The sequence below is a fragment of the Rhea pennata genome, chromosome 27, assembly GCF_028389875.1.
Source record: "Rhea pennata isolate bPtePen1 chromosome 27, bPtePen1.pri, whole genome shotgun sequence".
In the NCBI taxonomy this organism is placed as follows: Eukaryota; Metazoa; Chordata; class Aves; order Rheiformes; family Rheidae; genus Rhea; species Rhea pennata.
Genome location: NC_084689.1, coordinates 823,921 through 847,495, shown reverse-complemented (window position 1 = coordinate 847,495; position 23,575 = coordinate 823,921). Strand labels below are relative to the sequence as shown.

At 48.9% G+C, this 23,575-nt stretch overlaps 2 protein-coding genes and 1 long non-coding RNA gene across 8 annotated transcripts in view; 1 reads left to right on the top strand and 2 right to left on the bottom strand.

The window, feature by feature from the left end:
- Positions 1–10,128, bottom strand: part of STK11 (serine/threonine kinase 11) — a 48,290-nt gene extending 38,162 nt beyond the window's left edge. Inside the window, exons 1-2 of one of the 2 annotated variants that reach the window (XM_062596181.1) lie at positions 10,098–10,128; positions 8,418–9,416 (exon numbers count right to left, since the gene is read on the bottom strand). In XM_062596181.1, the coding sequence (XP_062452165.1) occupies positions 8,418–8,707 (290 nt within the window). In that variant the 5' untranslated portion in view covers positions 8,708–9,416; positions 10,098–10,128. Of the gene's footprint in view, positions 1–8,417; positions 9,967–10,097 lie in introns of those variants that run through there. The other variant, XM_062596180.1, reaches the window with a different exon arrangement.
- Positions 10,129–12,619: 2,491 nt separating this feature from the next.
- Positions 12,620–15,450, bottom strand: LOC134151454 (uncharacterized). Its single transcript, XR_009960849.1, has 3 exons — positions 15,433–15,450; positions 14,640–14,866; positions 12,620–13,175 (listed from the first exon to the last, which is right to left on the bottom strand). It is a non-coding gene; the product is annotated as an uncharacterized LOC134151454 (long non-coding RNA).
- Positions 13,592–23,575, top strand: part of SBNO2 (strawberry notch homolog 2) — a 74,537-nt gene continuing 64,553 nt past the window's right edge. For 3 of the 5 annotated variants that reach the window (XR_009960847.1, XM_062595977.1, XM_062595974.1), the window contains exon 1: positions 17,765–17,849. The gene's annotated coding sequence lies outside the window, so the exon portion shown is untranslated. Of the gene's footprint in view, positions 13,667–17,759; positions 17,850–23,575 lie in introns of those variants that run through there. The other 2 variants (XM_062595975.1, XM_062595976.1) reach the window with 2 other exon arrangements.

The window sequence follows — 23,575 nt, the reverse complement described above, 5'->3', positions numbered from 1 at the left end:
TCACTATGAAAATGCAGCCTTAGTATGTCATTTCATAGCACTCATTTCAATTTTTGTCTCTTGGGATTTTGTATTTTTCCATCAAACTACCATATTTTAGCATCTTTTACATTAAATTTAGCCTGCAAAGTCCTCATGGATACCAGTGGTAAAGTACAGAAACAGGAGGATCAGGATAGTCAGGTTAGGGTGGTTCTGTTAACATTTGGAAGATTTTTGTTCGCTTTGTTCCTTTGCTACTCAATTCTAGGCTCGTGTTAAGCAATATAGAAATTTTTCTTTTAGCTTCTCTTGCCATTTGGTAAGTTGCTTTAAAAAACATGGTTAAAAATTCAACAGTTAGGATTCCTGGAATCAGTATTACAAGGAATTAAAAACACAGCTTCAGAAGCATAAGCCTCTGCTCAAACACATGCCACACTGAGCTTAGAAAGCCACTTTCCCCTCTCCTTCACAATTAGCCAGTCTCTAATAACAAGCTATGGCCAGTACAAAGGTTTGTTGAGGCATCACAGCTGATTAGAAAACTTTTAGCATTCCTGTATCTTATGAGCATTTTGAAAGAGCAGTTACAGGCTTAAGATTTCCTTTCCTGAGCAGTACTATTAATTATTTTGCTATCAAAGTTTAGTTCAGGCACTCTTCCTTTATCACTATACAGCTTAAAAGAAAAAGCTAAATAGAAATAGAAACCGAAGATAACAAGGCAAAGCTCAGAAGAGTGTTTATTTTAAATGGCAGACAGATTTGCAAAGTGATGCAGCAGCTCTAATTATAGTAATGACCAAAAGGCTGAAGTGGATTAAATTAGCATAGGAACTGCAGCCAGCATTAGTGTAGGTCTAAGAAGTTTCTGCATAATGAAGGGAGACAGGTTGAATCCTTAGAAAGAACCAGTGAGAGAGGCAGTGAATACATTTATTTAAAAGAATGCTTTGCTGTGAAGGTAAAGAAAGCTGCCAATATTAGGAACACATTTTAAAAACCTGATCTGAACTCATTCCCTTGTAATACTGCTTCAAAGCACAAATACCAGCTCCTTCCACCTTTATCAGGCTAATAAATATTTCACGTTTCTGTAATGATTTTTATGCAAAAGGACATTGTGAACCAGCAATCTAAAATGCCACCAAAGTGCACCCACCTCTGGGGCAGAGGCCAACAGCCCATTTCCCAGAGGAAAGATTACTTCTATTTTTAGCTATTCTTGCATTCTAAAATGACTAAGGAATGAAGACAGCCAGACCACAACCACCTCCGATTCCATTTCATTTTTCAAACTTCACCTTATAAATGAACATAGGGGCACATATTTGTCAGCAGGTACCTAAATTTATTTTTTTTATTTTTTAAGTAAAAACAACAACAAAATCTACCCCAACCCACTGCTTTTCTTGCAATGTGCCTGCAAAATACTGTCTGAAATTGCAGCACTGGGTGAGTGGGTTGTAGTGGTGGGAACACCACTCACAACCCAGCAGCCAAGGCTTGTGTTGTGACCTTTCTGGCAGATCAAGGCTGGACTACTTCCTGCATTCTGCCTTTCTCACACTCATCTAGTGAATCTGTTCTGACATTTATGATGCCCTGAATTGCTCTAGCTTTACCTCCTTGCTTGTTACCTCAAATTTAAAAATGAAGTTTCAATTACAATAATTGCTTTTGAGATTAGACTTCTCCCCAACACTCTGGAAAAGGGTGAACCCTAAACACTCTGGAAGCTGGTCTAATGGAGAGCAAGGACATTTTAGCCCGTTCACTGTACTGCATGCAATTTTACAGCTACAGACAATATTGCTAGCCCATCTTTTAGGTAGAACTCTTCACTTCAGCCAGTAAAGTAGCTAGGCTATGTTCTCTCTGCAAAATGATAATCACTTCCATACCCATCTTACTTATCACTGCCATTATCTGTCAAGAATAGTTTGCATTATGGAATTTTGTTCTTAGTTCTCCGGACTAGAAAACCCTAAGGCTGTGAAATGAGTATTTATCACATTATAGTAAAGACCACTTCATGCTCATTGGTGAATCAACTCTGCTTACTGCCTGCCTTGACTAATCAGATTGCAACAACACTGTGGCTAGCTCCAAAGCATAATCAGTTCAGAGAGAGAAAGGGAAGGAGAAGAAATAAGAAATCTGAAAAGCATCTGTAAAGATGAAGTTTGCTATCTAACCAACACATAATTTTAAAGAAAAGGGTTAAGACCCCTTATATAACGGGTATAGACCCCTTATTGATTAAGCAGAGAGAAAAGACACTGGCACAGCAGTGTCACAGTTGATGGCCTAGCTCAACTAGTCTGTTTCTCAAACTTTCAGAAAATGTTTGGCAGATCTGCAGTAACAGTCTGAGCCCAAGGAAAGCTTATCCTCACCCACCTCATTACCCACTTTCTTACTCTTCAGCATATAACTGGAGCCCACCTCAAGGTCTCTAGATTCAGCATATGGCACAGAGGAACCAGACACGAGGAACTGGCATACTTCCACTGCAGAGCTGGTGTCACAGCAAAGGGCTAGGAGAAGTGCACTGAGAACAGCACTATACGCCAATTCTGGCAAATGCCATGAATCCACTAACAATATTCTAGCTAATTGTTACAAAAGGATTCAAGACTAATCCAACTGATCTGCACACAAATGAACTGCTACATTATGTGTTTATCTAGATTGATTCTTTAATCTTGTATAGCCAAAGAAAATTTTAATTATATATTAGTATGCCTGATATGCCACAAAGTAGATCAACTTATTCAAGGTCTAGTTTATGGGAAGTTTCTTCTCCTCTCATTTATTTTTCCCCAGAATTTGCCATCTGTTTGCAAGAATGTGGTATGTCATTTATATCCATGTGAGAACCTGCACCACTTCCCTCTTGCCATGAGTACAAGTAGTATTTCAGATAAATAAGAGATTGAGCACTTCATTTCTGGGAAACTGGTATCAGAGAGGAATAATGAAGAGCCTAAACTGTGCCACTTGCTATGAATCTCAGCGACACTGAATTGTTCCTCCTTGCATTAGGTAAGCCACCCTACCTTAATACCAAATTCTTACAAGGTATGGAGCAAGCACCGCAGGTCATTTGCTTCATGAAGGCTAAGGACCAGCAATCATCTAATGTTAAGTCTGTGCAAGTGCTTGTCAGTGCCTGAATAGAAACTGTCACCTACATCATATGAAGATTTTTCCTCTGACTTCAAAGTGCTCTGCTCTTAAAGTATCAACAAGGAGAACATTACCCCGAGAAACAACAGAACTTTAAGTCCTTGTAGATACTGATGTTAACAACTCTTCTCAGTTCCTATATTTTTTTTGCCAAAAAAGTTGCAAACAAAGGAGCATCAAGACTTATCAAAGTCAGTTTTTCCATTCTGCAGCTCACTAACCTTGTTTTTGGATTGTGTTATTTATACTACAATTTTATTTGCCTGCTCTGGGTGTGTTTAATATTTGCATGGGAAGGATCTAATGACATGATTATTCAGTAAACAAGGAGCCCAGCCTGAGAAGCAACACTAACAATACATCACTGTGTGCAATAGCTGAGGTTCAGAGTCCTGCAGTTACAGGTGCACTTATCCATCAGTAATACCAAAGAGGCCCTGCTCTGCAACAGCAGCAGGGCCCCCAGGTGCAGCAGCAGGGCCCCCAGGTGCAGCTGTCGGTCTTTTCAGGCTCCTGAAACATGCTGCAGATCATTGCTGATTCCATGGGTGAAGGAGGAGGGAGAAAGACCGCGAGGAGAGGCACTTCCTGAACAGTGAAAATATGAGACATGCAGTGGGAAGTTTGAATTATTTGTTCCGTTTTGGAGATGGCAACTCCACACAAAGTAGTCCTGGTGAGAGACAGGGGGCACAACCTAAGCTTTACACACTTGCATGTGCACCTGGCATGGTGGGGATGGACATAATTCTGTATTCATAAATCCAGTACCCATATATATCTTTCCAAGTTTGAGCATCCAGATGGCTCCCTCTCCAGCAGCTACCCCAAATCATGTTGCTAGCACTATACCATCTCCACTGTGTCCCCACTGCCTCTCCTTCCCTTAATGACAGTGTGTCAATACAGAAAGAAATACCCATTGTGGTCAACACTTATCTCCTTTTGTGTATTCAGAAGCCCCTGAGGGGTCAAAGGCTGCAGAAATAAAGTGTACTTGCTACACTAGCCATTACTAAACTAAGCAATCTGATCCCTGACAGCTCTCACCTTCCAAGAAGCTTAAAGCATCAGAAACAATCTAGCGATCAAGCACGACTTCACAGGCAGGCAGGCAGCCACTCCAGAACTCCACGTCTGTGGCCTCAGAGGCGCCCATGTGAGGCTAAGACCACAGTATTACCTTTTCTCTTTACTAATTCCAAGATTTCATACATGCTGCATTCTTAACACAGTTGTTTGCTATTACAGGCCCTATATCCAGAACAGTCCCACTATCTGAGCACTTCTATAATTAGAGAGTCCAGTATTTCACTGCTGAATGTAAGCAAGTATCCAGCTTGACAAAGAAAGTAGTACACTCACTCAGGTGACATACTGCAAAGCTTTGAATTAGGAGTGAGGGACAGGAGATCAAATGAGTTAGCTTAAGACTGTCTCCATCCAAAATGTGCTTCTCTGTGGCTTACAAGTCTCTCCTTCAGCAGAGTAGTCCATGCTTTGATTTGCAAGACTCTTGATTTGTAGACCAAATAGCAAACTGCCAAATTACAGGCCTACTACCCATTTTAAAGCTCAGAGGAATTCTAATGAGCATGATATTCAAATCTAAGTAATCACTGAACATGGTAAGTACAGTACAAGACACCTGGGATACGCATAGAAAGATCCAAACATTTAATTAAAAATGTGAGGCTATTAGCACTCAGTTTTAATAAAACTGTGCAGCTAGAGACAAATAGTCTTCCAAATTTTCTTTCCTTTTTTTGACAATCCGACTAAACTTGCTTTTTGTATCAAGTGGAAGCAGTAATTAGCCACAGTACTGCCTGGCTGAATAAACCACCCCAATCTTTCTCTGAAGTAACTGAAGATTCCCTATATTTATTCAGAGAAACATCTGTCTCACAGAAGAGTTCAAACCCTCAACATCTTCACCAGGTTTTACGGCTCCCTTAAGAGCTTATTTTTCAGGAGTAGAACTGGAACACTTGGGGATAGAAGACAATCATTCAGTTTTCTGAAGCAGAACTTAAATACTCCAGTCAATTTCTAAGTCCACGGAACTCTACTGCACAAGGAGACAGGGTTGAGGCAACCCACATATACATTCAGGATGAGACTGCAGTCTTGAAGATTAGTAAGTAACAAAAGTTGCATGAATAATCAGAGCTTCCTGATTTGTAATATCAGCCCCACATATCCAAAGTCCCCAGCACATGGAAAAGAACTGCAAAATCCTCCACAGCTGATCATTATTTCGTTTTCCCTTTTTGTTATTACTCCCTGTATATTACTTGCTCATGTAATTACCCAAAGGTCAAGGGCTTAGGAACTGTTTTCTAGGGAGTTTCTTTGATGATGCATTATCAACGGAAGCTTCGTCTTCACCACAACAGCAGCAGTACTGAGGCATCCAGTGATAACAGCAAAGGCACAAACCTATTTTTATATAATTTGATCATATCGCTGTCGAATCAAGTTGCAATACAGGAAAAAGCTTCAGATACAAGAAGTCAAGACTGGAGATTAGACTTTAGCATAAAGAGGCACTGTCTTTTCAGTCAAGAGAAACCATACAATAAAGTATTTTGAGACTGAGACTTTAAAAGGTCATTTCCACAAGATAAGTACACTTAAACGAAGAAAACTGAAAATATAACTAGTGTTAATTGCTTAGACCCAAACATGTTTGCAGCACCAAATCACCTCCAGAGTAAAGACTAACAGTTAAGATGGTATGCAGTGATTCTACAGCAGAAAGGTTAGTAGCGGAGAGGGAATGCCTACTCACTGAATTGAGACCAGAACACTTCCACGAAAGAGAAACCAAGCCAAAAGGGTAAACCCATAGATTACAAGTTGTGTCCTGAATTCAACCCCTGAAATAACATACTGTTTTCCATATGATAAACAAAGTTATTAATAGAATACATCAGAAAGGACACTAACACCACAACTCCATGGTTAACTGCTGTCCCTTCCAGTTACTTAGAAGCTGATCAGTGGTTCCATGGAGCAAACAGTACGAAACTAATCACATACCCACAGAAATAAGGAGAAGCAGGATTGGAAGTAGGCCTCACTGTAACATAAGAACTATATCAATACCAGAAGTAATGAGTGAGTATAATAACTTGCAAGTGACAAAATAGAACCTAATAGCGAGCTTTAGTTCAGAAAGTGATCTTCTTGCTGTTCTATTATGTGTGAAGACCTTATTGGGTATAAACCCTTTAGCAAAGCAACTCAAATCTGATTGTAGAAAGAAAAATTCTGATGGAGTCTGGGCAAGCAATACAGCTGTGGTCAAAAAAAAAGTTAGGACAGTACTCCATTCCAGTGCTACCTGGAAATAAAGCCTACTAGGCTCATATTGGTATTTGCACATGATATTTTGCCAAATAAATAATCAAACAAACAAATCCACCACTGAGCAAGTAGATAAAGTGAACAAGCGTGTGTACAGCAAAAGAGACAAGGTGACAAAAACAGGAACTTGAACTAAAACAAACCCTCGTTAGAAGGCCACATCCCAAATCCACCTCAGATGGTCTTTTGAAGCAGGTGCTGCTGAGTCAGAAAAACATGCATAACAAGACAAGGTACTGTTTGGCTAATCTGCTTTAATAACTAAAGTCAATGAAACCAAAGGCATTCACAGAAAGGTTAGATACATGAGTAAGATTTCTAAAGAGTTCACTTCAGGGCATAGGACCATTACCATAGTTTTGATACCAGGAAACTGTCAGGTTATCTTGGCAAGTCCTTTTTCACTGAGAGGGGGAGGATTTTAAAATGTAAAATTCCAGTACAGTGGAAACAGCGTTCCCCTTGTTTGGTGAAGCGCTTGATGTAACTAGGGAGGGAGAGGGAGGAATGGGGGAGCAGTGATGGAAAGGGGCACTCCTGCCTCCACTAGAAAAACAAGAAACATTTTATTACACATTAACCAGTAGTTTACTCTTATTCTGAACCTGAGCCAGCAAAAGAGAGAAAGCGAAGCTGCCGCCATGAAGACTTGCTACTATTCTGTAGCTAAGTGTGTCCACTGAAGGTTAGAAGGGAAATTTAAACAGCTAGCTGACAGAAGTCCCAGTACAGGATGTGAAATATCTTGCAGCTGAGCTCAGAAACTCAAACCAAACCAAGAAACAGAAACAAGACTCTACTAGGTCAGGGCTCCACATTCTGCACACTGTAGCAAAAGATGTAATACAAGAGACTTCTAAACATCTCATAAGTTTTCCCTCCCACTACGAGATAAACTGTTGCAAATAATTTGTTTTGGCTGCAGAGGCTCCCCTTCACACCAGATAAACAACTCTATCTTGCAGAGCTGTAACAAACAGCTTGCTGTGGAAAACACAGCTGGCTGTTAGGTTCTCACATGTAGAGCACAACCCCAAGAAAAGGGAAAGTTTCAGATAATAACAACTCTTACAAATGAAACATAACACCAGGCTTCTCCCTACAGTATATTTTAATTAGTTACTTGTGCACTGACTAATCAGTATGTAACTGGCACTTGAAATACCTTCCAAGCACAAATCTTGAGTCACTGAAAAGAAGAGCTTGACAACCCTTGTCCCCATTTTACAGCTGGAGAAATCAACTCAAAAGAGCCTTGAATTACTTCCCAAACTCATTAGTCAGATGTGAAACTAAATAAAACCCAAGACTTCCTATGCCCATTAGGTGCATAATGCATTGGATCACGCATTCCAGGCACTTATTTCATTATTTCTTATTACTAGTACTTATTCCTTATTTCTTATGGAGCTCAAGAACCACACACACTTCTGTGGATACACAATAGTAGAGAACAGTAATACAAAGTTTATTTCTGCACTCTCAGCTATACCACCCTTTATCTTTCTTCGTTTACAATGCATTTTTACATGAAATTTTAGAAATAGAGATCCTCTCTTACTTTATAATAATACTAAAAAAGGGCATACATTGCACATTATTTTTTTCCAGGTGGACATATCTGCTTCCAAGCACTTGAGAATAAGCTACCTCTCACTATTCCCCACCGCTGCGCAGTATTTAGAAGAAGCACCCTTCACCTTACAGTTGGCTGCGTTTCAGTGGTGAAGAGATTCCCGAGTACATATGGTATAGAAAGTACTTCCACAACATAAAGCTATGTTGCTATTTTAAACGATACAGAATATCGGTTGGAAAATAACAATAAAATTTAACCCCTGGACTAGCAGCTACTGAAGATATTTACTTACTTTTTCACATTTGCCTCCCCATTGGGAATTCTGCGTAGCTTCTTCTTCTTCAATATTTTGACAGCTCTCCTACAGAGGGTTTCAGAGTCCAACATCTCCTTGACTTTGCCATAAGACCCTTCTCCAAGTAAGTCTCCCATCAGGTATTTGCCAATGAGCTTGGCCCTTTTTCGCCGTGGCTGGTAGATGACTTCCGTGGAGTCAATGCGATGGATAAAAGTGTCCATCCCAACAGACATCAGCTCACTCTCTGCAAACATACCCAACTGCTGTGGCTCCTGCATATCCATCCTGGATTAAGTTCCTTAACCTGTTTTCCTTAAGCGCTCAGGGTTTTAATCCTGTTTGTTAGTTTCCAACACTCCCTTTTACTCCTTCTTGAAAAAAAATATCCAGAAGATTGTACAAACATGAATAAAAAAAACAAAACAAAAAATAACTATGAGCTACTTCCAGCTCAGTTGGATGCTAAAAGATCCAGGCCCAGCTCCAGTAACACAGTGTCTTTTAAAAAGAATATATCTTTGACCAGATACACTCAGTTTGGGATTTGCTTTACTTCTGACCTGGTCCCACTACTAGGGTTCTTTCAAGTCAGCTTGGCCTTTAACTTGGCCCAGTTTGATTCTTAAGTGCTAGGTCATCCTTTGCAACTTTAGGCCACCACATAAAAACAGACAACAGCCAAGTCTCTTTCATGACTTTCCATTACTAGCAGATCATAGCCACCAACTCCAAACTGTGAATCGCAGGGGAAGTGTTTCAGCCCTGCTGCCCTCACCTTCCGGGTACAAGTACAGAAGATTTTTTCTCAGCCGTTTGGAAGCTGGAACCAAGTTTCTTTGAAGGAGTTTTCACAATCAATTCTAATTTCTTCACTTTTCACGCCTACAAAAGTTTGAGGCCTTCGGTGCCTATCAAGATCTCCCAGGGGCATCCTTCAACCACTTGGATTCCACCTGACACATGATGTGTCACCACCACTGGTCCAGGTGTCAGCTGGTGTCAGACAATGCAAAACCTACTAAAGTTTTACTGACCCACCTTAAAACAGGAACAACCAGGAGGAAGCAATTCTCTCTGTCCAGTACCCACAACACCCCATTCCCTGTCCAACAAAGGAAGGTCAACAAGGAGATGCTAACCTTGCCTGGGCTTTTCTCCCCCTCTATGAGCTCCTTCCACAGGTGTCAGGAAGGGGGAGGAGGTGGGGAAAAAGAAAATGAGGAATACTGTACCCACCCCCTGGGAAAGGGGGGAAAGGAGATAAACCACTCGAAGTGCAACCAAGCCACCACGGGCAGGCCGGGAGGGAGGAGACGCCGGGGGGGACTGTTGGCTCCTGCCAGGCCGCAGTCAACCCCCTCCCGCCCCCCCCCGGCAGCAGGGGCAGCGGGGAAGCCCTCCCGGTAAGGGACCGTCCCCTGCGGGCCGGGACGAGCCTTGGAGGCAGCCTCAGCGCCGGGCCTCAGCGCCCCGCCGCCGCCTCGGGGGAGGCGGGTGGGGATGGGGGCTGCGGCCACTTCCCCCCTCCCCGCGGCCGGGCCTCGGCGCCGCGCTCCCCCCGCGCCTCAGGGCGGGGGTCCCGGCGGCCGCTGACCCGCCGCGCCGCGCCGCAGCCCAGCCCTGGGGCCCGCGCCCGCCGCTCTGCCGCCCGCCGCCGCCGCCGCCCCCCGTTACCGCGGCTGCTGCCGCCGCCGCCGCAGCGCGCACGCCGCCGCCATTTTGTTTACCTCCCGCCCCCGCCCCGGCCCCGGCCCCCGCCGCGCTCCCGCCGCTGCCCTCCCCCCTCCCTCCGGGGCCTCGCGCCTCCCTGGAGACCGACGTGCCCTCCCATTGGCCGCGCCGCCGCCCCGCCCCCGCGCGCTTGCCCGCTGGTTGGCTGCGGCGGCCCCGAGGAGAGGGGGGCGGGGCCGGCCGGGCTGCTTTCGCTTCCGGTTGGCCCCTGGCGTTTCCAACCCGCCCACCCACTCCGGCGTGTGGCGGGGCGCTGTGATAGGCCGAGGAAACTGTCCGTCAGGGGCGGGAGTGGGTGGGGCTGCCGGCGGCGAAGGGGCGGAGGGCAAAGGGCGGAGGGGAAGCGGTGCCATGGCGACGGGTGGCGGCAGCGCGGCCGGGCCCGGCGGCCACCGGGGCTCCCGGGCCGCCTCTCCGCCCCCACCCCGCGGAGCCTCGGGGCGGCTCCCGCGGCGCTGCACGGGCCTCCGCCGCCTCGTCCCCGCCGGCGCAGCCTGCCCGGGGGCCGCCCGCCGAGGCGCCGGTACAGCGCGGGGCCTCTGGGCCCTCCCCGCAGCGCGGGCCGGCGGCGAGGAGCCGGGTCGAGCGTGGCGGGCGGCAGAGCTCCTCCCTCGGGAGTCCCCGACGGGGGACTCTGCCCGTTCCTAAGAGCAGCACGAGCCCTCCTGCCAGACTGTGTCTTCTCCGGAGCCTTTTCCGAGGCTCTGGACGTTTCGTGCGGGATTGGGCGCGTGCTCGGCCCTTGCGGTGCGCCGCGGGGTTCTGCTGCAGCAGCTCTGGCAGCGGAGAAGTGCATTCCGCCCTCTGGGACCACTGCTGACCTGCCACACCACTTCTGCCAGCCCCGTCCCCCTGTCCCCTCCGTTGGTCCCTCCGCTGAAGGCTCCTGACAGATCTCCTGCAAGTCCCGCACGCTTATGTATTTTGGTTAGGGCGTTTTGTCCCAACACACGTGCTCCAGAATAATAATAAATAACAGAAGGCAAATAAAAGAGAACGCTGCTTTTTATCTGCAGTCCCTCAGAGGCTGGAGCGGCCTCTGGGGAGAAGCCAGCTCTGGGCTGGACGGCAGCATGTTTTTTTTCTCCTGTGTGATGTCAGTGCACACACTGCAGAATTAATCAATTTCTGATCAAGAATATGAACGGGGGAAGGTTTAGATTGTGTCTGGAATAAGGTTAGCAGAGTTCGTGCTCTTGCTGATCCTAAAACCTGCAGGTGATTTTTACTGCCTGTCTTTCAAAACACCGCAGTGTCTTTAGCTGTCTGTGCTGTTTGTGCACCTGGGGGAAGGAATACTGTACTTTGAGTCCCTTCTGCTGCTGCCTCTGTCCTGTTCTAAGACTCATCTGGCCTGATCCTTCAGGACTGGAGTGGCAGGGGGCGTTTCTGCAGCAGGATCAGGTTATGGAAGATGGATTTACTGGGAAACCGACACAAACTGTATTTTTCATTCCAGATGTTTCCTTATAAAACATCCTGACCCTTTCACCGTTTGCTCACCTCACAAGTATTTGTTTGCTGTACTGCGTTTCACCGGTGGTACCGAGAGCCCACCCTGCCGCGGGCCCCTGGGCTCTGGGAGGCGTGCGGTGCGCTGCACTAGATAATCCCCGACTGGCAGCTTATCTGCTAAGCAGACGGGACGGACCAGCGCAGAGGCACCGGTCCCTCCACCAGCACAACCAGGCGCGGAAATGCAGGGCTGAAAAATACTACCGCTGTCCTTTAGCCCATCTGTCTCCTCGGAGACAGGCTCAGACGAACACCCTCTCCAGCAGATGTTTATCTAACCTTTAGAAATCTTCCCACCCTCCCAACGTATCTTACATCAGTGCTGAACTCTGTCTATCTTTAGGCTGATTTTTTCCTACGATATAATCCAAGCCTTCTTGAGGCAATTGATTGCACATTTCCCCAATTTTCTCACTTTCTTTACCATTGCTGAATGCAATACCCAGCTCAGTCCAGCATATCCATACCACATGCTTTAGAAAGCCTTTTTTGACAGCTGTCCTTATTTTGTATTTAGTGTCTAGTGCTTTTTAATAATATTTAGATAGCTACAGGCAGGCACAGATTTCTCAAAATCATCTGTGATCTGGATTCTCCACTAAAATCTCGGTATAAAATTTGTTCTCTTTTCAGCAAGAATGTTTATACCCAGGCACAGCGCGGAGCCACAACCCTGCCCTCTCCTGGGCTGAGACTGTAAAACGACCAAGTGAGTCCCTGCCAAAACCGCGTGTGGCCTGCATCGCTGCCTTCCCACCTGCGGAGTGGCACCAAGCAGGGACCAGGCATCTTGGGTATCAGTTTTTAAAGGCTCTGTTATTTATCTGACCTTCTTTCCAGCTGCTGCTATTTGTTTTTGGTCAGCAGGTTACCAAAGGAGAGGAAGAAAACAGAGAAAATATTTGTGCTTTGACATGCAAAATAGATTCATTTGAATAAATTGTGGTTATCTTTATTTTATTATGCATTTTGCATTAACTGATATTTTAAACCCTTGTTCTGGAAGTGGTTTGATTACATGGGAATCTCTACTTTTAATAAAAGGTAAGAATAGACTGTTAGCCCTTGTGGTTGTGCATGAGAGCTTGGAAAAGCTAGAAAAATAAGAGGGCAATTAAAGAAATCTCTGCTGTAGTAGTTCTGGAAAGAGCCAGACTTTCTTTAAGGCCCTTCCAGGATTCAGGCACCAGGCGCGTTTCCTTCTCACCATCCCAGCAAGGACGGGGCAGGTGGGGGCGATGCTGCGGGCACTGCGACGTGCTGGAAGCCAGGATGGGGCTGGATGAGGCCAAGCGGCTGCGCGAGCGTCCCTGAAGTGCCGCAGCTCTGGGCCACGTGCTTGGGCGGGAGAGGCCCCGAGAACGCCACGACGTCCCCTCGGGGGATTCTCCAGTGTCTGATAAGGGTTGAACCAGGGCTAGGGCTTGCTGCGCCTGCGGCAGCGACGTTAGTGAGGGCATAGCTGGTCGCACGCATCCATCAGTGACGGGTTGGCACAGGGAGAAACTGCACACGGAGAAAGCAAGACGTTTGCAGCCACAGCTTCCCCCAGGCCTTGCTGTAGAGTAATGTTAGAATTAAAAAAAAAACCAAAAACCACGCTCTAGCAACAAGATGGACCCAGGCTCTGCTGGGATCACGCACTCAGGGCAGTGCCTCCAGGAGTTCAGCAGTTATTTTGAGGAGGGCCCAGGCAAACCCGCGAGTGCTGCTGTTTTCCTAGGGCTGCTGGCACCGCACGGGGCAATGAGCAGAAGCTGGAGAGCGCCGAGCCCCGCTTCGAGGGCCCGAGGGGCATCACAGCACATCCTCCCAGCTGCTGGTTGTCCAGGGACGGGGCGTCCCGCACGGCGGAGGCGGGAGGAGGAGGGCGGCCGAGGGCTCGCAGCCGGCGCTTCTCTCCCCAAGCCCTTCCCACGACAGCGCCCAACCACGTGTGATTTACTTCGATCCTGGCACCACGTCCGCACTGCTGGAAAGCGATCACCCAAATTCTGGTAAGCGCCGTGCTTCCCCTTCCCGAGGGGGCCGGGTTCCCAGCAGCCGGAGGGCAGGATTGATTGGAAACTGTCCACAGCAAAGCAGCCCGGGCAGGAGGCAGCTCTCCCACTGCTCCGGTGGCAGCGGAGTTGCATCAGCTGCACTCTGCTCCCCGCGGGCCGCGGGAAAAAACGAGCTTTCCCGGAGGCGAAGTCCTCCCTCCCGCCGGGAGCGGGCGGCGGGATGGGGATAAGCCGGGTGTCCCCGCAGGCCTGCCCCCCGCACTGTCCCTCGCGGGGGCCTCGCGGCCGCGCCGGCTCCCCGGAGCGACCGCGCCGGTGGCTTTGCCTCCGGGCAGGGCAGGCTGCCAGCCGGTTCCGAGAGGAGCCGGGGGGCGTCGGGCTGAGCGCCGCAGAGCTCGGCGCGCGCGGCCCCAGCCGAGCCGCAGCGCGGGGCGGGGGGCTGCCGTCCCCAGGGCGGCCAGCCCGACGCAGAGCCCTCGGCCCCGCTTCCCCGGCCGGGCAGGGCCCCCGCGACGGCGGGATTTCCCGGTGCGCAGAGGAACCTGCCAAGGTGCCTTTGCACCACCCTGCCCGCGCCCGCTCCGAAGAAGCTGCTGCTCGCGGTGTCAGAGCGGCCGGTCGGGACCCCCCTTTCCACTGGGCTCCTTGTCCCTGCGGACGCCTCTTCCCGCAGCCGCGAGGAGGCCAGGCAGGAGCGGAGCCAACTGGGCCCAGGGCTCTTCGCCCCGGCGGAAAGTCAGGGGATTTCCAGGCTGCGGGGGAAAAACAGGAACCGCCTGCGTGTGACAGTGGCTGGGGTCACCCCGCCGCAGCGAAGCTGCTCCTGCAACGCGCCCGCAGAGCCGGGCCGGTCTGCGACCCGGCTTCCTTGGGCCTGGGGCACCCAGGAAGGGCGTTTCCTGTGGAGCACGGGCCATTTCCCAGGGAAATGCTTCCCCAGTCCGACGGACCCGGCGCCCATCCGCACCTGCCGAGCACATCCCCGTCCCGCCATCAGCTCAGCATCGCTTCTGCTCGGTGCCCTCGCCGGGGGGCTCCTCCCCGGCCGTTTGCAGCCGCGCAGCTCTGCCCAGCGGGGACACGGTGCTCGGTGCCACGCAGCGAAGGCGCAGTGGGGACAGCCCAGCACATCCCTCCTCCTCCTCATTCCCAGCCCTCGGCGCTGAAGGCAGCTGGGCCACAACCCGGGGCCATCTGCAACGAGGCCAGCTTTGCAGCCTCGAGGTTTTGCCTGGGAAATGCCTGACTCAGAGCACAGCAGCGACGGCTTTGGCAAGAAAGCATGTGCTAGGGCCCCCCAGACCCAGGCACCCGCCTTCCCCATGCACTGCTCCCACAGCCGGGTTGGGCTCCGGCACCAGCAATGCTCATCAGCGAGCTGCAGAGCTGCAAAGCAGCAGGCACCAAGTGCTGGAGCTGCCCATTCCCATCCCCAGGGTGCCCGCCCAGAGCAGGGCCCTCTGCTCTCCTCCCCACAGCCTCCCTGCCCCTGCTCTCCTCCCGGCACCCACCGTGGCTTAGGCACCGTTGCCCAGCTGCACGGCTCCCCGGAGCAGCGCCGGCAGCCGCAACGCTGGGCCCCTGCCTAGCTCTCAGCTTGCTCTAATGCATCGCAACCCCCACAGCCAGCCCCCTCCTCACTCCACCTCTGCTCCCTCACTAGCAGCACAGCCCAGAAATACTCCTGCAGAGGCACCTCCTGCCTCCCCCCTCTCATCAACAGGTGCCAATTAGGGCAGAGGCTTTAAATTCCTCCTCACCTGCTGCAGAGGGGAGGTTGCTTGCTTGCGTATTCCTGGTCCCTGCAGGGGATGGTAGCAGCCCTGCGATACAGCTAGGGCCGGATGGGGAAGGGATGCCCCGAACGCCCCGCAGCCTCACGCAGGGGGGCACGGTGCCTGCACTTGCGGCCTCAGAGGCACGGCCAAAACCTGAAGCTGCAGCAGAAAACAGCTCAAAGCTGGGTGCTGGCCCCTCATGCCTCTGTGGCAGCGGCCTCAGTCTGCACACGAGGGGCTGTGCGGGCAGAGGACTAATGAGTTCATTGCTTAAAATAGGAACTGGGGATGGGATGCGGAGGAGGAGGCGATCACGCTAAGCGAAGTAAGTGGTTGTGGCACCGGCTGCAGAGGCGTTGGTGGTTACAAAAGGAGACTGGTTAATTGCTGAATGGATCATTCTTGTTCTTCCAGTGTATTTATTTATTCATATTTGTATTTTGCTAAATAAATAGCTCTAGGGGATTTTAAACCCTTAAAATGCATGACTAACTAGGTACCAGCAATTGCTCTCAGATAAGATAGCTTGTCATCTTAAAAGAGATGAAGGCAGTCTGGCAGTTTAGTCCAGGGGGAAAACGCCGCAGTTTGTGGGAGGAAGCCCACTGCGAACACCATCAGCACGCCTGTGGTGCTGGTACGGTGAGAGTCAGCAGGATGATTTATTGAGGGGAAGTGATTTAGAAGAGCCAGAGCCTTTGGCACGAAGCTAGGAAGAAAGAATATTGCAGAAAGCCTGATACAATTGTTCTGATTAATTAATGTGTGTGAATGAATGAAGTCATTCAAGATTGGTGCTCACTGACAGAATTAAAAGCCCAAACATGACAAATTCTGTGCTTGAGCCTTAGCAACAAAGTGAATCTTGCTGGCACCTGGTGAGACTGTGAAACCCCACTGGTGCAGGGAGGTTGGTGGTGCCTTTCCATGCTGGCACCACGTGCCTAGCACTCGTGCCAAGTGGGAGGCAGGTTGGCTTCCTCCAAGGCTGTGAGAAACCCAGATCTTCTGGCCTCCTCGTCTCCTTTGAAGATGATTGCTTTGGTGGGCATGGAGCTGCTTGCGGGTGGCAGCTGAGTGGACTTGGTCCTGGCAGTGCTTGTGCCTCTGGGGTTCCTATCTGGATGCAGCAGGTTGTCTTGAAGATACTGGTCTTCTTGGAGCCTTCTGAAGGCTCCTGCGGTAGGAACGTAGCTCAGAACCATGCTAACCCCAAGAACTTTTGTTCCTGGCCGCTTCCCCTGAGCCTTGTCAGACCTTGCCTTCCAGCTGGGCTAAGCAAACTGCGTTGGGCTCGGCCTTGTTTAGGTGGTGTGTGTTGGGGTTTTGCTGTGAGCGAAGTTTCCTGTTTGTAAGCTGCTTCCCTTGCTGATCATTGGAGTGGTTGTTGCTTATCAGAATCAAGAGCCTGGAGGTCAAACCTGCTCTCAGGCTCTGAAATAAGCAGGTTGCACAGCTGGGATCAGTGTGTCAAACTCACACCAGTGCTGTTGGGCACAAAAACCTTCTGGTCTTCCAGAGTGGCAAACAAATTCCAACCCTGTCTGGGCCAAAACAGTGTGTGTGTGTGCGTGTGCCGGTGCTTGGTCGCGGTGTCAGAGACCTCCAGCTTGCGGCCAAGGTCTCTCCCCACCCCGACCCTCCTGCCGGTGCTTTTGGCAGGACGCGGCTGTTTAAAAGGCCAAGCAGATAGTGGTGGTTCTGCTCTGCCCATAGCTTCCTTCTTGGGAAATAAATCAAAACTTAGCTATCTGCGTCACTGCTGTTGTACTGGAGCAGGAGATGACGATATAAAAATAGATCTATCTGAAATGCTTTTGTCAGCCCCTTAGGATTTTTCTTGTTATCCTGGGGCTCAGAAGAGGCAAGATCCAACACAAGCACGGGGAATTTTTAAAAAAGAAAACCAAAAGCGCGGGTGGGAGGGAGGGTGGGCAATGAACGCGGGGTGATTTCCCAGAACAGCTCTGCGGTTCAGCCTTTTGGCGCAGCTAATCCCCGCCGCAAGGCTCTGGGGATGGCAGCGGGGCGGCCCGCGAGGATTTCCGCGTTCCCCCCTCCCGGCCTCCAGCTGTTGCCCCCGCTTCGCCGGCAGGACAAACCGAGGCTTTTCCTCTCCCTCGGCCAAGAGCCGCCGGGAGTCGGGGCGCCCCGCGGGCCGCGGCGAGCCCGCACCGAGCCCGGCGCCGCGGGGGCGGCTCCCGGGGGCGGCTCCCGGCTCGGGCCGCCGCCGGGGCCGGGGCCGGGGCCGGGTCCGGCCGCCCCCCTCGGGCCGCCGCCGCCGCCCCCTCCCGCCCCGGAAGTCCGCGTCCTCCCCCAAGATGGCGGCCGCGCAGAACCCGGAAGCGCGGCGAGGCGGCGGCCGCCGGGAGGGAGCCTGAGCCCCCCCCGCGACGCAGGTAAGGGCCGCCCGCGCCGCGCCGCCCCCCGGGAGCCCCCGGCCCGGCCCCGGGATCCCCCCTGTCTCCCCCGGCCCTGCCTCCCCCGGCCCGGCCCGGCCCCGCCGCCGCCCCCGGTAGGCCTCAGCCCTGCCCGGGGCCCCTCGCCGCGGCCTCGGGGCGGCGGCGGCGCCTCTCGGTGCCTGTGGGGCCTGTGTAGGCCGCGCTCGGGAGCGCCGCCCGGGCCGCGCCTCGCCCACGCTTTCGCCTGGGAGCTGCCGCGGCCCAGCGGCCCCCGGTGCGCTCGGTCCGTAGCGGAATGAGGCGCTAAAACAGGGGATTTCTCCAAAAAACCGAGCCCCGACCGAGAGGGGCCTGAGCGTCCGCCTGCGAGGGCCTGCTCTAGGCGTGTCGTGGGGTGCGCTCGCTCGCGGAGGGTAAGGCGAGCGCCTCGGCGGGCGAGGCCGGCAAGTTCCTCGCGGGGATCCAAAGTTTTTTTTTTTTTAAAGTTTTTTTTCCCCCGCTTTGTGTGTCAGTTAGCGGGCAGAAAGCTCTACGCTGTGCTTGGGCTGTCCCGCTGTCTTCTGCATATTATCTAGCTGTTGGCTGAAACGTCGAGCTCGCCTGCCAGTGCGGATGCTGCTGAACTAAACTACAGCTGATGGTGGCAATACGTTTTTAATATGGAAGATTAGGTACCATTATGTTTGCCCTGAGTACAGGGTACGTCGTTCATCCCATACAGTAGTAAAAAGTAAAAAGTTTGCAGAAATCATAGCTGTCTTTCATTGACAATTTGATTCGGAGAGATTTTGCTGTTTCTTTGTGTGGAGTTTTTCCTGTTACGTATTAACTCACTCCTTTTTTCACCCCAGAAGTTCTCAGTGCTTTGCTATCTGCAGAGGTTTCTTCCATCCCTAATGTTTTTCAAGGCCTTGTGTCCTCATCCTTCAACAGGAACAGACTTCTCTCGGAAACTCGTTTGCTCCTTCCTTGAACTGTCTGGATAGTTTGCTGTTGAGTGTTGACGTTTTGCTTTTGTGCTTGCTGAGCACTTCGTATAGTGGATCCCTCCCCTAGTCCATGCTGACTTGGGAATAGGAAATAGCAGGACCAAGAGTCATGTTTCATCATGCGTCAGACATGGGACAGACTGCATCTGCCAAACAGGTCACTTATGGGAAAGTTACAGCCATTTCCATCCCAGATTTTTTTAAACACTAAGGTATACATGGACAAGAGGAAAAAAAAAACTTGCATATGATATAGCAGCCATGTAACATGTTTGAGGATTATATTTCCTGACTGAATAGGCCTTTTTAGTGTTTAAGTTATAGATTCCCCAGAATGGAGGTTTTATCATGAAAATGCTGATGCACACTTAAAGCTTTTGGAACAGCGACACTGTAATAAAGAGCAAACTTCAGTCACTGAACGCTGTGGAGAGTCGAGCTCTCAGGAAAGCCTGCTAGGCTTAATTAAGAGTTTTATATTCTTTTCAAACAAATTTTTCCAGCTTAAAACTTAAAACTTTTCAGTCTTTAGTCTTTAACATGATCTATATCTGTAAATGTGTGGCTATGAAAGAGGCCAATATACACCTCTTTTACAGAGAAAGTATACATAGATCCAGTCTGAAGGCTGTTTGGTTTGAAATGGTGTTTATGTGCCTGTCATCAATAAAGAAGCAAGCTCTGTCTGGGAGTATTTTTACCACTCTGAATGGCTCTATGGCGAAACAGGATGTGCCTGTGCGCTGAATGGGAGCACAGCGCGTGGTGTCAGGACTGGCTCGGCTGGAGGATGTTTCCTCTAATGCGTTTCATGACTGAGTCCCTGTGGATACTGGGGCTAGGGGCAAAGTGGAGGCAATCTGGAGGCCCGTGTTTTCTTGGCTTCTGATCTTACTTGGCTAAGTTATTTTGACTCCTCTCCCTTTAATTACCTAGTAGAACAGTGCATTCCTACCTCACAGGTGTGTTTTTGAGGTTGACTTTGTAAGTATTTGTATAGGGCTTGTATTACAGCTGCATCCAGGTGTCCTTTGTTGCTGCTAAAGCAGCACTGTGCTGAGTACTGTGGCTCCTGTGTTAGTTAGCAGTAAGCATTAGTTATATTCTTGCTCCCCCCTCCCCAGACCACTTTTGTGACCGGTGTGTGACAGGGGAGCTGTGCTGACACTCCAGGTGCCCTGACTAGGCCTTGTTTGCCAGAGCCGGTTCTGTGAGGGGCTGCTTGAGCAGACTGCTGCTTTAAAGAACTTGTTTCATGCATTAGTTACCTGAGTTGCAAGACTGCCTTAACCTTAGTTCTGCCATATAGAGCTTGCCTGTATGTACTTTGGAAAGTTCAGTGCATCGTTGTGTGTGTATGATGCTGGATAGGCTTCCACAAAAGGTGCTGAGTGTTTCTTGGCAAAACTGTGTGTAGCATATAGGGAGGCATTTTTGCTCTATCCAGAAATAGTCATACCAATTCTCCCAGGTGAAAGAGCCATGACAGATGGAATTTGTCTTTGCCTCAGAGCAAGCTTTACCTCAAGTCTGTTTGGGTCCCTGTTTGTTACTCACAGCAGAATATTTTAATTTAAAGACAGACTGTCAGACTGCAAGCAGCCTGTTAGTGGAGAGAATGACTGTGTGCTTCACAGCAGCTTCATGGTGGAACAGTAACGTGAAACCCTGAACTGTGAAGTAGGAATCTAATAGTTCTGCTAGTGGAGAAATGGACTTTGGGGAAGCAGGAAAGATAAGGTTCTGGAGTTATTGTGAGCTGAAAGAATAAAAATGAGCTCAGCATTACAGTAGCACCAGCAGTTAACTTTCTGTGCTGCCTTGAGACAAAAGTATCCCTAGAAGATTTAATACAGTTTATACCAATGGATAGATTAATGTACCTTTTTCTTCTGTTTACGTTGTTACTAAAGCTGCTGTGCTGTTTAACTGCTTAATCTCAGGAAATTTGGGGACTGGCACGTTGGGGCAGATGCCAGCAACAAGACTCCAAATTAAACTTTTTTCCCTCCCACTATTTAGTCTTGCATTTCTGTTACTTTTTTAAGGATTAAGACCGTTATGACTCTCACTGAATCATCCAGAGAGTGCTGAGGAGCATTCCAGGGGTTAGCAGTAAGATGTGTGCGGCACAGTCCATAGTTGGAGCAAAGGCGCTCCATACCAGTGTCGGTCCTTCCAACATCCACGTTGGATGCATCATGGGGGATGCACCTCCTTGTCCCTTCTAGCAGCGCTTGCCCTGGGGCCTGAGCCTGTTACTGTGTGAAGGGGGTGGCAGCCACTGGCCGGAGCAGTTCACCTGTCTGTATGTACTGCAGACACGCTCAGCCTTAGCGTAAGCCCTTCTACACTATTTCTGTGTCAGACTTGAATGGTTTAAGTAGAGCTGTTGCACTCTTCCCCTGCTCCCATGGGTATGCCATCATAACTTCAAGGAGTTAAAAAGACCTAGTGGAAGCTTGAGAGAACTTGAGGTCCACAGTTGCTCAGGGAGACTGAGCAGTGACCCCTGCTTTGTGCTCTTCCTCCCACCCCTGCACGTCTGCTTCCTTCCCCCTCTTGAGTGTGGTAGCTGCTGAACCTGTGGCCTACAAATGCATTACAGCATACCTTGTGGAGGAACCTGGCTGTGACCTGGGTTACTATGTTTTCTAATGAAGGAAGTTCAGTGGAAGAAATGGATGATTCATTGGAGCTGTTAGAGATTCAAGGGCAACCAGAATACATCTGCTGGTCTTACGCAAGGCTGACATTTAGCACTACCTATGGTAGGGGTGGAAAACTGTTTCCTTCTGAAAGGCAGAATGGGCCTTTTGAACACTTTTGACAGGGCCTCGTTGCACAGTCACCTTCATGTAGGTCTAAGAGTATAGATAAAAATACTAAAAATACCTGGCCCCAGACTGTGGGCTGTCAGCCTTTGGAAGGTTCCAACTACAGTGTTGCTTTTTGTACTGAATGAGAATAGTATATGTCTTAGAGTGATTTCTTCAGTGTCCTCCAACAGTTCGGATTTTGCCCTTTGTCAACTATGGTTCCTTGTTCCGTATGTCTTTGTTCTTGTAATTCTCGCAAACTGTTTCTGGGTGTGTTGTTTTCCATCTTCGATTTTTTTCCCCCCAGTATTTATAACTATCTGTTACACCATTAATTTAAACCTAACCTGACTGATTTTAAGTCTATCTGTGTGGCAAGAGATTTTCTTGTAAACAGTACCTTTCCTTCCCCAAAGCTGCCTTTGTGGGATTTTCTTTTTCTTTTTTTTCCCCCCTGTATGGTCTGAGCTTCAAATGAGAAGGGGCTAACACTGCTTAAAAGGTAAAGCTCTTTCTTTTCATTCTTTTAAATGCCGGTCTTCAGGAGGCAAGTTTGGTCTTTCACCTTCACCACTGTATTGCTTGCATAGGTCTGGCAAGAAGCTCAGAAATGATCTCAACTCTTCTTCCCTTTGTTTACAGACCACATAATTCCAGCAGTTAATCTGTCAAATAGGTTGTTTTCAGTCACACTGCAGCTCTGTATTGACTTGCACAGTGCAGGTAAGTAGCAAGGAGGATTTCCCCATTTCTTTCTCAGTCTTGCTCACAGGCCTGATAGTGCTGTGAATACAGGCTTACAATTTTGAGTTTGTATAGACCAAATGCACCCAAAGTGCATTCTTTCTTGCTGAGAGCATTCAAGAGATCAAGGTGGCTTAAAGTGCTTGGGTTAGTGTGCCCTAAAGTGATTCCATTTTCATCACAGATAATAAGTGTCTTTTAGGTTGATGTTATCCTATGCTTTTGTAACTGGACTGAATTGCTTCCTCATCTGCCTAAGATTACGTTTTTCTTTCTCTTTTCTGTAACTCTATTAGGTGAAGTTGTCTGCATTAGGCTCCGTTGTTTTCCATGTTTTTTTCATCTGCAAGGCTGGAGACAGATTCTTCCTTTCTGCCTTTTCGTTAAGATGCAACCAATCAGTCTAACTTTATTGTCTAAGCAGGTAGGGAGCAAGCTCTAGATTCTTTAGCTTTCAAATATAAATTCAGCAATCTTTTCCTTAAGAATTCTAAAGAGCTATAGTGAGTCACCCTACAGTATTTCTGCATTAACTTCTGTCTTTTCTGTAAATCAATTTGAAATGCCTTTTCCAAGAGTGTTTCAGATACAGAAACAAGTAGTACTGTATTTAATTTTGCTCTGTAAGGAACCAGATTTGCCTAATAAAGAGCTAAGCTGTAAATAGCAGATAGAATGAAAAAAGTGATATTTCCATTTGTATTCCAAATCATCTGTAGGGAAAAGATCTGATGCTTCTGTTCATGTTGAACTTTATAGTCCTTTTCTTTTATCTTCCAGTCTTCTTTCTGTATGTAATGAAGTCTGAGTTGCCTTGTGAGGGGATTATGAATGTATCAGATAGGGAGATCCTAACTTACCTTCCTTGATTTTCCTGTTTCATGAAGTGAATCACTTCCAGTGCTGGTAAGTCAGGGCTCTTATTCCAACTTTTCTTCTCATTACTCAAGACAAAATATTGTTTGATATAAACTGTCCAAAAATATGGCAAGAAGAAACATTAAAGAGGAACTTGAAGTTAGCTTGGCTATTGTGACAGAAAAATTGTTTTTAAGAGTTCCATAGTGTTAAGTTCCCGTTTCTTTGGGTAGTTTATGTAAACTGTATTCTTGTAAGAGTGCTGTTTAATTGCCGATCTCGTAGTGTGTTTGTCATGTCTGAAAGACCTCCA